At 45.1% G+C, this 16172-nt stretch overlaps 1 protein-coding gene across 7 annotated transcripts in view; it reads right to left on the reverse strand.

Annotated features, from left to right (window-relative positions):
- TBL1X (transducin beta like 1 X-linked) overlaps positions 1–16172 on the reverse strand; it is a 507113-nt gene that overhangs the window by 24876 nt on the left and 466065 nt on the right. For all 7 annotated transcript variants that reach the window (XM_029604372.1, XM_029604377.1, XM_029604371.1 and 4 more), the window contains 2 exons: positions 11797–11894; positions 8279–8339 (listed from right to left, as the gene is read on the reverse strand). In XM_029604372.1, coding sequence (XP_029460232.1) covers positions 8279–8339; positions 11797–11894 — 159 coding nt within the window. The remainder of the gene's footprint in view (positions 1–8278; positions 8340–11796; positions 11895–16172) is intronic.

Genomic DNA, 16172 nt, shown 5'->3' on the forward strand with positions numbered 1-16172 from the left:
GCACAGACCATGGCATCCACCTTCAGGAAATGCAGGTGTTCCTTGGTTGCTGGTTGCAGAGGGTATAGGGCTTCCAAGGCCCGACCCCCTTTGAAGCTGGCCTCCGGGGCATCCCACTCCAGGTCAATCAGTTCCTGGATGGCTTCATTATTGGGAAGTAGCATGAGGCTTTAAGAAGGGACACCAGGGATGGGATTCTTCTTTGGTTCTGCCATAGGGTCCGTGCTTGGAATACCCAGAGTCTTCAGAGTCTGGGAAACAAGGGCAGGTAATTCATCCTTGTGGAAGAAGCGAAGCATGGTTCGGTATGGTTCCAGGCCTGGAGGAATTTCTCCTTCTTCCAGGGGGTCACCATCATCATCTGAGGTGTCTGGGTCCCTGTCAGGGAAATTCTTGGTTAGGCGAGGCATGTCTCGAGGCATCCGTGCAGGGCCGGGAGGATCTTGTGCTTCTGGTAGGGGCTGAGCCCAGGGCACAGCTGGGGCTAATTGTGCCTGAATGAAGAATTGTAGCCCTTGGAAAAATTCTAACCAGGAGAAGGTCCCTGGGTCCATGTTAATCCCAGGGGGAGTCAGAGTAGGAGCCCCTGAGGTGCGCTTTTGTGGAGAAACCATCTCGGAAATGCATAGATCAGGGGCGCTATCATCTGTAGTTGTTCCAGACCCATCCCCAGACAATGAGGGACCAGACTTTGGTTCCCCCTGGGCTTCCTCGCAATGTTGACACATGCAGGACTTCAGTTCAGGCTGCGCGGCTCTTATGTTGCAGGCTGTGCAAAAGAGTGCTTTCTGGTCTTCTTGGGTGCCGGTGCCATTGCCTCTAGCTTCAATACGTGCATGTAGTTGTAAACGCGGCTGTGCATGTAGTTGTGTGCGTGGGGTGCGCTCAGTTATGCGCGCTCCGTTGTGCATGCAGCCCAGCTGTGCGTGCTGTTGTGTGTGCCGCTGTGTGCGCAGCTGCGCGTGTGTCTGTATTGGACGTGCACAAGTTAGGCGCATCGGCCGTCTGGCCTGCCCCGTGCGTACTGCCGGTCAAGAAGGGAAGATGGCGCTGGCGCCCCCGAGGGTCTCCACGTGGACCACTGCACCGGATCGGGGCCTAGCCCAACCAGGGCTGCTCAACCCGCTGTGCTCCTTTTTACCTCACCAGAAAAGAAACAGAATCGGTACGGCAATCCGAGCCTCGGAGACTTGAATTTAAGGTTTTCTGCTTACCTGGTCTCGGCGCTTACCAATTGAGTGCCAGGACGGTCTCCAGCTGTGGGGGAAGAGGGCTTTACCTTCACTGCTGCGCTCGGTCGTGCACCCGCTGCCTTTCAGCCACTCTGGGGGCTAAGTTCACACTGGGAACCGGCTACCGGACCAAGGCTCACCTCTGAGGGATATCGGAAATCACCTCAGGAATTCTCAACTGGGGGAGGGACCCTTAGGTTTCACCGCAGGAGAGCGGGGCTTGATCTTCTTTAAGGTAAATTTTCTTTTTCTTCTTTGCTGTAATTCTTAACACTATTCTAGTATGTGGGATAGTGTCCGCATCTGCTAGGAGACGGAGAGATACTGAAGAGCTGAGGTTACTGCAGGGGTATATCTAGAGGGACTTCAGCTTTGAAATCTGACTCCATCTCCCATCTGCTAGCAGAAGAGCACATAACCCACTGGTCCTGAGTCCATTTGGCTACACGCTAGGAAAAAGTTATTTCTCAATAGATGCAGAGTTTTAACTATTTTGAGCAGATTTCTCCTGGACGTACACTGCAAGAGTGTCCCTTCCACTTCATTCCCTACTCCCATGGCCAGATCTCTTTCACTCTGTCCCTCTCAGGCCCCAACTCCTCCACACCCCTCTCTCCTCCCTGTCCAGGATCAACACCTTTCACTATTTTCACCCTACAGCCCTTCTCTCTCAAACAGGCTCCCCCTCTCTCTTGCACACACATACACTCCTCTCACACAAGTTCCCTCTCTCGCACGCACAACCCTGTCATTCAGGCTCCCTCTCTCTGGCGCGCGCACACACACACACACACACCCTCACACAGGCTCCCTCTCTCTTTCTTGCACACACATATACACTTCTCTCACAGAAGCTCCCTCTCTCTCGCACGCACAACCCCTCACACAGGCTCCCTCTCTCTGGCTCACACACACCCTTCACCTAGGCTGCCCCTCTCTCTCTCTCTCACACATACACACACACACACACACAAGCTCCCTCTCTTTTTCTCACATACACACCTCTTCACACAGGCTCCCTCTCACAAACATATCCTCCCTCACACATACACAATTCCTCTCTCAAACTCATGCTCACACATACAGGATCCCAATCCCTCACATACACACATACCCAAAACACCTTCACACACAGGCTCACAAGCTTTCTTGCCTTTCATGCTAGGCCTTCTCTGGTCTTTGGCTGTGGACAAGATGGGCTCTACCCACGGCCACTGGGCCTGCTGATCTTCACTGTGAGTGGGATGGGCTCTGCTCATAGCCCACTGGATCTTAGCCGTAAGCTGTTTGGACTCCACTCGCAGCCCACAGGGCTTTTTATTTTCCAAATTCTACGCGGAAATTGTATATTCTGCACAAGAAGGAAATTCTCCACAAATTCTGTGCTGCACAGTAGAACAGAATTCCCCCGGGAGTAAAGATTAAGGAGCCCCAGTACTCAGCCATTTTTTTTTTTTTTAAAGAAAATATGCTCCACTGGTCATTGGATCCTCTTCAGATGTTCTTGAAAAGCGAAAAGTTATCAGCTAGAGTAGGGATTACGAACTCCAGTTCTCAAGGGCCACAAACAAGTCTGATTTTCAGAACAGATCAGACAATCTAGAAGCCAATGTAATAAGGAGTGCTAGAATCAACACACATTTACTCCTGTTTGTGCACACAGTTTTGTGCATATAACTTTACTCATGAGTTCATAAGAACATAAGAAAATGCCATACTGGGTCAGACCAAGGGTCCATCAAGCCCAGCATCCTGTTTCCAACAGTGGCCAATCCAGGTCATAAGAACCTGGCAAGTACCCAAAAACTGTCTATTCCATGTTACCATTGCTAATGGCAGTGGCTATTCTCTAAGTGAACTTAATAGCAGGTAATGGACTTCTCCTACAAGAACTTATCCAATCCTTTTTTAAACACAGCTATACTAACTGCACTAACCACATCCTCTGGCAACAAATTCCAGAGTTTAATTGTGCGTTGAGTAAAAAAGAACTTTCTCCGATTAATTTTAAATGTGCCACATGCTAACTTCATGGAGTGCCCCCTAGTCTTTCTATTATCTGAAAGAGTAAATAACCGATTCATATCTACCCGTTCTAGACCTCTCATGATTTTAAACACCTCTATCATATCCCCCCCTCAGCCGTCTCTTCTCCAAGCTGATAAGTCCTAACCTCTTTAGTCTTTCCTCATAGGGGAGCTGTTCCATTCCCCTTATCATTTTGGTAGCCCTTCTCTGTACCTTCTCCATTGCAATTATATCTTTTTTGAGATGCGGCGACCAGAATTGTACACAGTATTCAAGGTGCGGTCTCACCATGGAGCGATACAGAGGCATTATGACATTTTCTGTTTTATTCACCATTCCCTTTCTAATAATTCCCAACATTCTGTTTGCTTTTTTGACTGCCGCAGCACCCTGAACCGACGATTTCAATGTGTTATCCACTATGACACCTAGATCTCTTTCTTGGGTTGTAGCACCTAATATGGAACCCAACATTGTGTAATTATAGTATGGGTTATTTTTCCCTATATGCATCACCTTGCACTTATCCACATTAAATTTCATCTGCCATTTTGATGCCCAATTTTCCAGTCTCACAAGGTCTTTCTGCAATTTATCATAATCTGCTTGTGATTTAACTACTCTGAACAATTTTGTATCATCTGCAAATTTGATTATCTCACTCGTCGTATTTCTTTCCAGATCATTTATAAATAAGGATTTTAGCACACAAAAACCCTATTTATAAGAAGGCAACACTATATATATTAAACCAGACCCTAAACACTAATACACTTCCTATTAGGAAAATAGAATAAGCCAAGCTGCTATAGAACCCCACACAGAAATAATTGTAAAGCTATACTAAAAATGCTACTAAACAGCTGATGAACAGAATAACATCCAGCAATTAAAACTCATAAAAATTATTAAAACATGTCCAAATATCAATAAAATATTACACAAGATCTCACCCAGGCACCCATTCATACAAACAGACACAAGATCTCACCCAGGCACCCACACACACCAGCTCTCATCCAGGCACCCCCACACACCAGCTCTCACCCACGCACCCCACACATACAAGCTGTCACCCAGGCACCCATACATACAAGCTCTCACTCATTCACACCCACATGCTTTCACCCAGGCACAAATTCACAACCACAAGCTCTCACGCAGGCACCCATTCACACCCACACACACAAGCTCTCACCCAGGCACCCAGTCACACCCACACACATATAAGTTCTCACTGCCAAACCTCTTTGTCCTTCACTGCAGGGATAGGCTCCAGTTCTGCTGCAGCTTTACTCTGGTGAGTTTTTTTGCCGCCACAGGGATGGGCTCCCGGGGGGCCTTGCTTGGTTGGGGTTGGGTTTCCTCTTCGCCGCCTTGGGGATAAGCTCCCATGGCGGCCTTGCTTGGTCGGGTTTCCTCTTTGCCACCACGGGGATGAGCTCCCATGGCGGCCTTGCTTCGTCAGGGTTCGATACTGCCATTCCTCCCACCCCACCCCCAGGCTATGCGATGCCCCTTCTTCCTGCCTCACCAGTCAATCAGAGGCTTCCTCCCTTCTTCCTACTCCCACTGGCAGGTAGAAGGGAGGAGGCTTCCGATTGGCCTGCGCGGGGGCAGGAAGAATGAAGGAGGCTTCCCATTGGGCAGTGGGGGCAATAAGAAAGGCAGCTTCCCATTGGCCCGTGGGGCTGGAAAAAGGGAGAAGGGAAGTACAACCGGGGCAGTGGGACACCGGGAGCTGAGACACCCTACCGGTGCTTGGCAACACACCAGTTGAGAATCGCTGACTTAGACAATCTCTATTGCCTCCTATAATAATGTTTCTCACTGTGCATCCCCTTCTTTTTCCTTGAAGGGTCCACCACTATCTATCCTCTGTTACAGAGACTGTCACTAAACATCCTGCCCCTTTATAAGGCACTGAAATGCCTGTATCAAATGACCCATTTATAAAATTCTTTTTTGAAAAACATTTGGACTCATGAGTAACCAGAACTATGGAGACAATGTAAGTCCGTAATAAAATGAATTTCTCTGGCACCGATCATGGGTTTTCATGACCTCTCAACGAATATACCACATATGGTAAGAGAGAGATAAATACAGTACAAGCTTTCTCCTTCAGTACTCAGCATCTAAAAAAAAAAATCTGATACCAAATCAAACATAACCTATAAGAATATCTGTTGAAAATGATTATCAGACAGTTACCAAAGATCTACTGTGCTCATTAGTAAATCTCAGCAGTAAAACCATTCATGAATGTCATGTTGCACCAATCTATTGAAAATGTAGCAGATACTGTGAACATATTACTCTCTGGTCATTCAAATGCAGATGTGAACTGTTACACAATATTGTAATTTGGAGAGTGGGTGTGAAGGAAAGGCGAGACAAACAAATTACCGGAAAATTGTAGGTTGTGTGTGTGTGAGCAAAGTGCACAGATGAGATCCAGCCTAATTTTAGGACATTCTGGAGATATAAATCATTCAGCAGCTGTATCACTTTACAGTACAGATGCTGGCTTTTTGGACTTAGTCATAGCAGAAAAATTCCACAGGGAATACTAGAAGTGAATCTGTGGAGAGAGGTTATTTTCTTCTTACAGTGGAGACAAGGTTACAATGCAGTCGACATATGGAAGTGCTTACCATATGCAAGCTTAAAGAAATGTCAGAACTAATAAAAGCCTGTTCCTAACACTTCTTGCTGAATCTCTTCTCTCTCTCAACCGATCAAGCTTTTTAAAAAAGCCTAATTACTGGTATAAATATGAAACACAGACGAGTGTTATTTTAACAAAAGATGGGGCACTCCCCTCTCCATTATAAAGATGCTTTACTGCAGCACTGCTTAAAACACTACAGAAAGTTCTCATTCTCACAGCAGCACCACTCCCAGAAAACAGCATCTATACAGGCATTTTCCCCCACGCTTACTACAGACGAGCTCTAGGGGAATGGGATCTCAGCTAAGATGGGTATCGATCTAGTCATCTTTGTACCTCAGAACACATTAAGGGGTGAATTTTCCAAATGTTATGCGCATAAAAATTAGCATATACATGCATAACTTCTACTTTTGTGTGCACATATATGTATGTAAAAAAGGGGCAGCATTCAGACGTGTAAATTGCTATTTTAAAAGACACTTATGTGCGTACATTTGGCGACTTATGTAACTTTACAGGTCTAATTATCTGGCGTCAGTGATATTAAACATGTTTACTGTGTAGTAGTTACCGAGTGGGAGGACTGGGTGAATTACAGGGGGTGGGGGAGGGGAGAAGCAGTTCAGGCTGAAGAACCAGGACAGTCTCCATCTGGAGGAGGACTGGGTATAGTAGTGGATTCAACTGGCAAAACTGATCATTTCCTTGATGTGCATGTTTTAAAATTCACCAGTTTACACATGTATGTCCTACAGTGGTGCTGATAAATATATCAGGCTATCTAAAGGTTAGCCAGATACGTCTATCCGGCTAACTTGAGGACAGGTCTGCAGCCCGACCAGAGTAAGGTGGATAACTTATCCAGCTAACAGCTCCTCCATCCTCCACTCAGCCAGCTATTTAGCTGGATAAGTAGTTATCTGGCTAAGTGGCAGCTGCTAATCCCAGGCAAATATCCTAAGGGAGGAATTCTTATGTGCATATTTGCTGTCTAATTTATGAGGGCTGTTACAAAATTACCCCCTAAAAGTTGATGGTCAAAATGACTCTCCTTTTGTTTAATGTCCTATGACATTTTCAGTATATAGCAGGGGATGTGGATAGGATTATTCTTTTTTGGATCCATGTATACTCCAGGATGAATACGTGCACGCCCCAGGGAGCAGTGCTCCATTAGTTCTGCTCGGAGCTTCTTGATTTAGCCATGTGCATTTAGAACTAGTTTTGATGTGATCATAAAAGGGGCAATTTTGAAAGCAATTTCCACAGGTAAAATAGCATTTTCAGTTGTGGAAATGAACTTTTACAAAACTGCCTGCCCGATATGTGGGTACATATACACGCACGCTGCCTGTTTGCATGTAAGTTTATTTAGACTGAGTGGGAGGCATTCCTGGAGCAGAGTGTGGGGGTGGTGTATTTGCACTTACACTCATACTCTCAAATTTTCTGAAGTATGCACATAATTAAACTTTCCAGGCACATAATAGCAGGTGATAAGGGTGTGCGGGTAAATTTGGTGGAATAATTTTCAAAGTGGCCTTGTAGGTGTAAGTCGCCTTTGAACACCGGTGATAACTTACACATTTTTGCTGCCTAATTTAGGGGGCGGCTGTTAAAAGAGGCATGCCTGAGATTGTCAGATCAAGATCCATTACTGAAAACGGGCATGCCAGTGAAACTCTGATGGGAATGTTGCTAACAGTTAGAGGCAAAGTGACTCGTTTCAGTTAAGTAGCTGAGGATACCAACCAATACAATCCCTTCCGCAACCAAGGCGGCAACAGGATGGATGACTCTCTGTCACTTATTGAATTGTTTATCTAAGGGCAGACCTGCATCCCCATTCTTTAACTAGCTGAGTGATGAATGATGTACATCGTACCTCAAGTTATAAGCATCATCAGTGCCTACACCTTATCAATACCTCCCAGTTTCAGTCAATTTGGTGTTTCCTCTAAGGCCTCCACATCCGTGCCCAGCAGAAAATGAGGAGAAATGAGCGATTTGTAATGGAAAGCTCCTATACCTTTCATAGTAAGATTACATTTTTCTTGTCTACAAGTGAACATATTGTGGCTGCCAAGCTGGTCCATTTAGATACACAGAAATATAAGACAACAAACAAGCTGTAGGTGATACGATTTTACTGGACTGCTAAATTTGTGACTACTCACAAATATTTTTTATTTAATAAAAAGGTATCCTTCACAGCTTGTTTGATACAACTTTACTACTGTGTCTACAAATTGAGATTTTTACACTCAAATCTTTGCTTCATTGAAAAAGATTTCATTTAAAAAAAAAAAAAAGCTTTTACATTTTTATCAGTTATAATTACCTGAGTGGAAAGGAAACTGCTGCTTAGCTTCTCCTGTATGAGCATCCCAGATTATTGTCGTCTACGAATGGAATATTTAAGGAAAAGTTACTCAACACTGTACTCTGATTGCTAGGAAACATATCTAGAAACTTCAAGGCCAACAGAAGGCAGACGCTGAAATAACAAAAACCGAGAGAGAATTCAAGCAGATGCAGAGAGCAGTGGAAAGAGCAGGGCCTGCTTCAGTTCAGGTGTGGAAACGGTCAGTAAGCCAGCGAGCGGACAAGTTATCCAGCTCAGGAGAAACGTCCCACTGAATACTCTCGCCTAAGGTTATCCGGTGAAATACAAAGCCCAAACAGCTCTGTCTGAATATACGCGGTTAGGTTGTGCGGCCAGATAACTTGCTACTTAGCCGCATTATCTTTGAAGACATCCAGTTAAGTGGCACCAAAAGACATAAAGCAGGCTCGAGGCCCGTTCCCTCCTCCCCATCCCCTAAATTTCATAAAAGATCCTGTGGGGCTGTGCACCCCTACCCCTCTTCCCCAGATCAATGTTAAAATTGAAATTGGGCTTCCCCACCTTTCACCCAACTTGCAACCCCCAAGTCCAAGGCTGCCCTCCTCCTCCCCCCCACCCGCCTTCGACCGTAAAAACCCCAGCCAGGAGCAAGGTATGCACTCACCTGCTCCAGGGCTTTGGGGAGTGGGTGGCCCAGCAGGGCCTGTCAGGAAATTTGAGGAGGTGGGGAGGAAGGTAATCAAGCCGAAAGCCTGATTTTTAAAATATTTTTAAACTTTACAGTGCTACTTAATGGATATCGTAGACCTGCTTTGCTCATTTTAAGCCGTTACCTTTTATTTTCTTTCCGCAGTATGTTGTTTTTTTAGATTTTAAATGTGTTTGTGGATGGACCTATTATTTTATTTTGCATTGTTGTGTGCTACCGAGTAGGCATTTTAATTTATTTCATGTCATCAAATACGTTTATTTTTGTACCGAGGGAGCAATTTTGTAACTGTTTGCTTTGATTTCAAAGACAATTACCTGGGTGGACTTTACACCAGTTTTCAAAAGGAAAGCACGGGATCTATCCGCACGTATTTACGCCTGCCGATTTGCAGGTAGTTTTCTCCAAGAAAAAATATGCGCGGGCCTTTGAACATTTAAACTGATGCGGGTAAGGGCAAACCCCTCGTCTCTCTGCAGGTAAAAGTCTGGGCATAGTGAGGGTCATTTCCAAACTCCTGCGCATAAAGCACGCAGGTGTATTTGCGGACTTATGCAAGCAAGTCCACTTTGAAACCTGGTGCATCTTATGTGATTATTTGCCAGCTTAGGTGTTGCGTTACAATTCTCTAAAAAAGCCTACGCCCTCAGGTAAAGCCCTCCTTTACCTGCAGAAATGGCTTTGAAAAATACCGTGTGTGTGTGTTTTTAACTGGGGACCGCACCAATATGGATTGCCCCTTGCTTTCACAGAGTTATTGTTGCATGTGAGTAACATATTTTAATAAATAATCAGCAGGAGGTGACTGTGCCTCTGTACAGGGCATTGGTGAGACCTCGCCTGGAAGTCTGGAGTTTGCAGCTCCAAAAAGGATATGCACTGGTTGGAGGCCATTCCAAGAAAAATGAGGCAGGGTCTACCCCAAAAGCCTTAAGGACCTGAATATGCATATCCTAGAGGAGAAGAGGAACAAGGGGATATGACATACATTTAAATACCTTGGAGGAAAGAATGCCTTTAAAGTAGAACAAGAGGTCACAGGATGACTCGGGAGCAATATCAGAGAATGTGTCCACACTGAGAGGGTGCTGGATGCACGGGACGTGGAGGTGATGGAGAGAAATATGGTAACAGATTTCAAGAAGGCATGGGATTAGAATAAAGGATCCCTAAGTTGCCAAGAAATGAGAGGAAAGCCAGAGGTCAGCTGGGGGTCTAAAGCACTGCAGCAGGAATGAAATTAGGCGGACTCGATGGGCCTAATGGTCCTTATCTGCTGTCATGGTCTTTGTTTCTATATTCATGCAGTGACATGACAAGCTGCTCCCACCTTGCAATACCACTCTAAGAAAAAAAAAAGGACTCATATTTTACAAACATATACGGTTTCCAAAATCATAGCCTTCTGTTGTGTTTACCCTTCTTAAAGTTTGTAGACACAAAAATACAAAATTTCAACAGGCCTTCAATATAAGTTGACAATAAGCTGTATACACATTTTGGGTTTAATGATGATGCTGGAAATAATAATGTGCTGAATCACATGGCACAGGGAGAAGCATCTAGCAGGACCAAGGACCATATGCCCCTTAAGGGAAGCTCCCAAGATACAACAATTCACAGGGTCTCAGCTTCTCAGGAGTTCATAAAGTATATGTAGATATCTCTAGGGGTCCCCACTAGATGGCCCTAGATCCCTGCCTCTGAGTTGGTCAGCTAGGAGGGAGACACCATCCCTGAGGATGGCTAAGGTAGCAGAACCCGAATCCAGAAGTGGGGGTTAGCCTAGGGCAGGATAGTTTTGATTTTGGAAGAGACAGGAGTGGTTTGAGTGTGCTCTCCAAGTTTAGACAAGGAAGGGAGAGACACTGCCCTGCCAGGTCTTGGTTAAAGACTGGAGGGAAGAGAAAGAGATTTTTTTGGTCCTTTTGACTAGGTTTTGTGTTCTAATACCTGTGCTTCTGGGAGGTTGAAACCTCCTCTCCAGGAGTGCAGGAGGGAGCTGTTTACTTCTTCACCCAGTCCAAGAGGAGGTTGCAGTAACCATCAGAGGGAAGAGAGAAGATTGTTTTGTGTCCCAAGCCTAAATTTGTTTGCTTGAATTGGGAAGAAGGATCTTTTCTGCCCCCTCCTTACCCAGGGCTGGAAGCTTTCCTGGAGGGCTGAATCTGTCTGAAGAGGAATTTGAGGGAGAGAAGACAAAAATGACATTTGGAGACCCCCAACAGAGTTTCCCTCCCGGGAATGAAGAAGGTCACAGCCAGGCTGGAGCTCGGGAGTACCATTTGGACCTTAGGTAACGTGGGGAAGGTGTCCATCAAGGTTAGGATACCCCAGTCACCTTGAGACAAATATTCATTCTATCCTCATGGATGATGAACAAGTTCCAAGCCCCGGTATTAAGGGACACCTCCACAGGAGAGGCACTTTACCTATGGCTGAAGAACCTGGCTGTAACTGGACATTGCCTCATTTATGCATATTCATTCTTTTGAACACCCATCCAGTGAGTCCAGCCTGTTTTGTTCATGTACCTATCCCAAAGAGTCAGAACAACACACAACTGATATTGGATTTCTTTTTACCTGCCTGAGCCTAGGTGGTCAACCTTCCCCCCAGTAGACAAGAATCCACCCCTTGGGACAAGAATATGGGGAGATGATCAGTTGGAGACAGCCCCAAAATAAAAATACTTTTATGGACCCTTAGGATATGGCGCATCCATGAAAAAGGGGTTTACATATAGTTCAGTCAACAACGGAATTTCTGATTGTTGCTGCCTTATCTTTTTCCCCATACTCACTTTATCAACACCCGCGCTTAGGATGTAGTTCCCCTTCTTGTTCCATTTCAGAGCAAAGATGGGCCCTTTGTGCTGACCTAAGGTGCTTGCAAGATTCCCTGTAACAGAGAAATCACAAAATTATGTCATATTGTGCCTTTTTTTTCCTGTACACATACAAATAAATCTACCTACTGACCTAGGATGAAAAGATACTGGAATTAATTTTTGGGTAATCAATAAAGCCACACCTCTCTCCTATTCAACCACTACCCCACCTGGGAGCTCTGTTTAAGTAACATACGCAGTACAGTCACACTTCAAATGCATCAGACATGACTGCATAGGCTTTTGGTGACAAGTTGCACAGCACCTCCTAATTCATTTTCTTCCATAACTAGGGTTGCCAACTGGCTCCAGATTTTCAGGACAGGTTGACCCAGTCCTGGTTTTACCCCGCCCCTCCCCCCCCTGCAAGCAGGGACATACTTCTGGTTTCCTTATTGATTTCCCTAAGAAAACCAAGATGAGAAATCAGTGCAGGCGGTGAAGTAAAACCAGGACTGAATCAAGCCGTGCTGAAAATCTGGAGCCAGCCGGCATCCCAAACTGTAAGTGGGAGAAGACTGCAAACACTGACCACAATTATTGTGGTCTTGGGGAGGAAAAGAAACCACATAGGAAAAAGAGCGTCTTCATTTTGTTTGTCCTAATTGTCTACTGAATTACTTAAAGAAAAACCAACAACCCTGCTGGTAGTGTGACTGCTATAAAGCGATGTTACTAGGAATAAATAAGTGCAGTTTATTTTTTACACAATTTTCTGTTAGGAAGATACAAAACGCTTTCATCAGCAGGGTTCTCTGCAGTAGGCGTAGCTTCCCTCCCTACACGAAGCGTGTTCCCTCACTAGGTGTCTCCTGCAGCCTTATGGTAAAGCCACTAGGCCACTTTAAATGCTGTTTATAATAGGTTTTCAAGTTTCTATACTGTTCTTTGTAATGCCATCTGCCCTCTTTCTGTATTCTGTAATGGTAAGCAATGATCACAGGAGATATTATAGAGGTTCAAAGTTACTACTGATCAGCAAACCTTCAATTCAATTTTTCCTTAAATGCTTTTCTGATATAGATTATTTTAGAAGACAGAGGTCTTATTTCTTGTAGTGCTCCTCAACTAATTCCAGCTGATAACCCACCTAGTTCCAAATTCATCCCAATGACACTCTTCTTAATTTTAACCCAAGCCTACTCTCTCTCTTGTCTATGTGCCTTGACTAGATTGTAAGCTCTATGCCTTTTATGAGTATCTGTATGGCACTGTATATATGATAGCACTACACAAAAAGTAGTAATACAAATTTATTAGTGAGTCCTTTCTGAAGACCAATTTTAGCTTTTACAATGCCAAAAGTTAAGTTATTTGTTTCTTTAAAGTTATGTTTTCCTTGGTATGTAATAAGTAAAAGAACATGCAAGCAGAATTTACTACAGCACATAAAATGTGGTGCTCTTTGTAAAAAGGACGCATGACAAGAGACATTTGTAAGTTCATCAAAACTGAATAATTGTATATAATGCCTGAGAAGTTTATTCTTTTATTTTAGTATAGCTGTTCCCAGACCCCCATTCTGTGCTAATCAGTTTACTCTGAGCCCCTGGACCACTTGCCAGGAGTCAAATCTGACTCAAGGAGAAATTACTACTTACCTGATAATTTCCTTTTCTTTAATGAGGACAGGTTAATTCACAGCAGTGGTTTATGCACCTCTATCAGCAGATGGAGACGGAGCAAAGCTGATATCATGGAATATATACCCCTGCAGTGACATCAGCCCGTCGGTATTCTCTGCTAAAGCCAACTGTGGACAACTAAATAATACATGAACATAACTATTAACAGGCAACCATTCAAGTACTCAGTTAATAGGAAAACACTGAGCTCCGACAAGGAGTGTAATATCACTAACCTATGGACTGGATCTGACGGTTACCAGTAATCCCTGGAAAACACAACCACTCAGGAGGACAATATCATCATCATCTGACAGCCAAGGGCGGAAAGGTGGATTAACCTGCCCTCATTAAAGAAAAGGAAATTATCAGGTAAGTAGTAATTTCTCCTTTCTTAGCATGTGGACAGGTTAATCCACATCAGTGGGATGTACCAAAGCTACTCCCGAACAAGGCAGGAGGCTGCCCATGGTCCGATAAACACCGCACATGCGAAGCCTGCATCCTCCCAGGCCTGCCCATCCAGGTCGTAATGCATGAAAAAGGTGTGTAAGGAGGACCACGTCGCAGACTGGCAAATCTCGATGACAGTCAACAATCTAATCTCTGCCCATGACACTGCCTGAGCCCTAGTGGAATGAGCTTTAATCTGACTAGGCAATGGCTGCTCACCATCCACATAAGCAGCCGTGACTACCTCCTTAATCCAGCAGGTTATCGTAACCCATGATGCCGGCTCTCCCTGTTTACTCCTACTGTGGAGTATAAATAGTTGGGCCATCGTCCTGAGAGGTTTAGAAATATCCAAGTATCTCAAGATATGCCTCTTGACATCCAAGGTCCGTAACAGGTGATATTCATCTGCATCTCTCTCCCTGTCCAGAGTCAGCAGGGAAATTGACTGATTCGAATGGAAATCCAAGGTCACCTTTGGCAAAAAAGACGGAACAGTACGTAGCTGTATCGCCCTGGGAGTCACTCGCAGAAATGGTTCCTGGCAAGACAAGGCCTGTAGTTTGGAGACTCTGCGCTCAGAACAAATTGCCATAAGGAACACCATCTTCAAAGTAGGTAACCTCAAGGAGAGGCTATGCAGTGGTCGAAAGGTGAGACCCACCAAAAAATCCAAAACCAGATTAAGACTCCACAAGGGCACCGACAACTGCAAAGGAGAACAAAGGACCAGGCCACATCTGGATGGGCTGTCAAGGGTCCACCATCTACCTGACCTCGGAAACAGGCAAGAGCTGCCACCTGTACCTTCAATGAATTAAGGGCCAACCCCTTAATCAATCCAGCCTGCAAAAAATCCAAAATGCGCAGGATCTTAACTGAACAAGGAAGAACCCCTCGATCTTCACACCAAGTCTCAAACACTCGCCAAATCTGAGCATAAGCTAAGGAAGTGGAGAACTTTCTCGCTTGCAGAAAAATGGCAATCACAGCAGTGGAATGTCTATGATTCAGCAACTGAGCCCTCTCAAGGGCCATACCGTAAGACAAAATTAAATCAGATTTTTGTGAAGAACAAGCCCCTGCCGTAGCAGATCCCTGTGAACTGGTAATCTTATGGGAGAGTCCACCAGGAGCCTTCGCATATCTGCATACCATGGCCTCCTGGGCCAATCTGGTATCACCAGAAGGACCATCCCAGTGTGACTCTTGATTCTCTGAATCATTCTGCCCAACACAGGCCATGGGGGAAAGGCATATAGAAGCTTGCCTTCCAGCCACTCCTGCACGAGGGCATTGATGCACAAGGACTTTAGATCTCTCCTGCGACTGAAGAAGCGAGGAACCTTTGCACTGTGAGATGTCGCCAGCAAGTCTAAAAACGGAGAACCCAGTGGTCCACTATGAGCTGGAATGCCTCATTTGACAATTCCCATTCTCTTGGATCCAGGCTCTGTCTGCTGAGAAAGTCCGCTCATACGTTGTTTTTTTTCTGTAATGCGTGAAGCTGAGATCTCCTACAGATGTACTTCAGCCCATTCCATGAATTGGGCTATTTCCTTCAACACTTGCTGGCTCCTGGTTCCTTCCTGGCGACGGATGTAAGCCACTGTCGTCGCATTGTCTAACATTATCCGGACCGCTTGACCTGTAAGCGGTTGACGAATCGCAAGCATGCCAACCAAATCGTACAGGCTTCCAGCCGATTGATGCTCCAGAGAGACTCTTCTCTATTTCAGAGCACTTGTGCAGTCAACTACTGACAGTGAGCCCCCCCCAACCCTGGAGGCTTGCATCCATCATGAGTACTAGCCAGTCCAATGTTCATAGGGAAACTCTCTTCCTTAGATGATCTACTTGCAACCACCACTGCAGCTGGATTCTGATCTCCATCAGTAACTGAAGCCATATTGAGTAGTCCTGAGACTGTGGACTAACGAGCAAGCAGTGTGTGCTGAAGAGGACTCATATGTGCCCTTGTCCACAGAATGACCTCTAGGGTGTAAGCAATCAACCTGAGCACCTATAGATAAGACAACACAGTTGGGCGTATTGTTTCTATCAACAGTCGCACCTGTGCCATCAACTTCTGAATGTGGATCTCTGGCAAGAACATCCTGCCTTGATTCATGTCAAAACGAACCCCGAGATACTCCAGTGTCTGGGATGGCTGTAGATTGCTCTTGGCCAAGTTTACCACCCAACCTAGAT

The sequence above is a fragment of the Rhinatrema bivittatum genome, chromosome 5, assembly GCF_901001135.1.
Source record: "Rhinatrema bivittatum chromosome 5, aRhiBiv1.1, whole genome shotgun sequence".
Lineage (NCBI taxonomy): Eukaryota > Metazoa > Chordata > Amphibia > Gymnophiona > Rhinatrematidae > Rhinatrema > Rhinatrema bivittatum.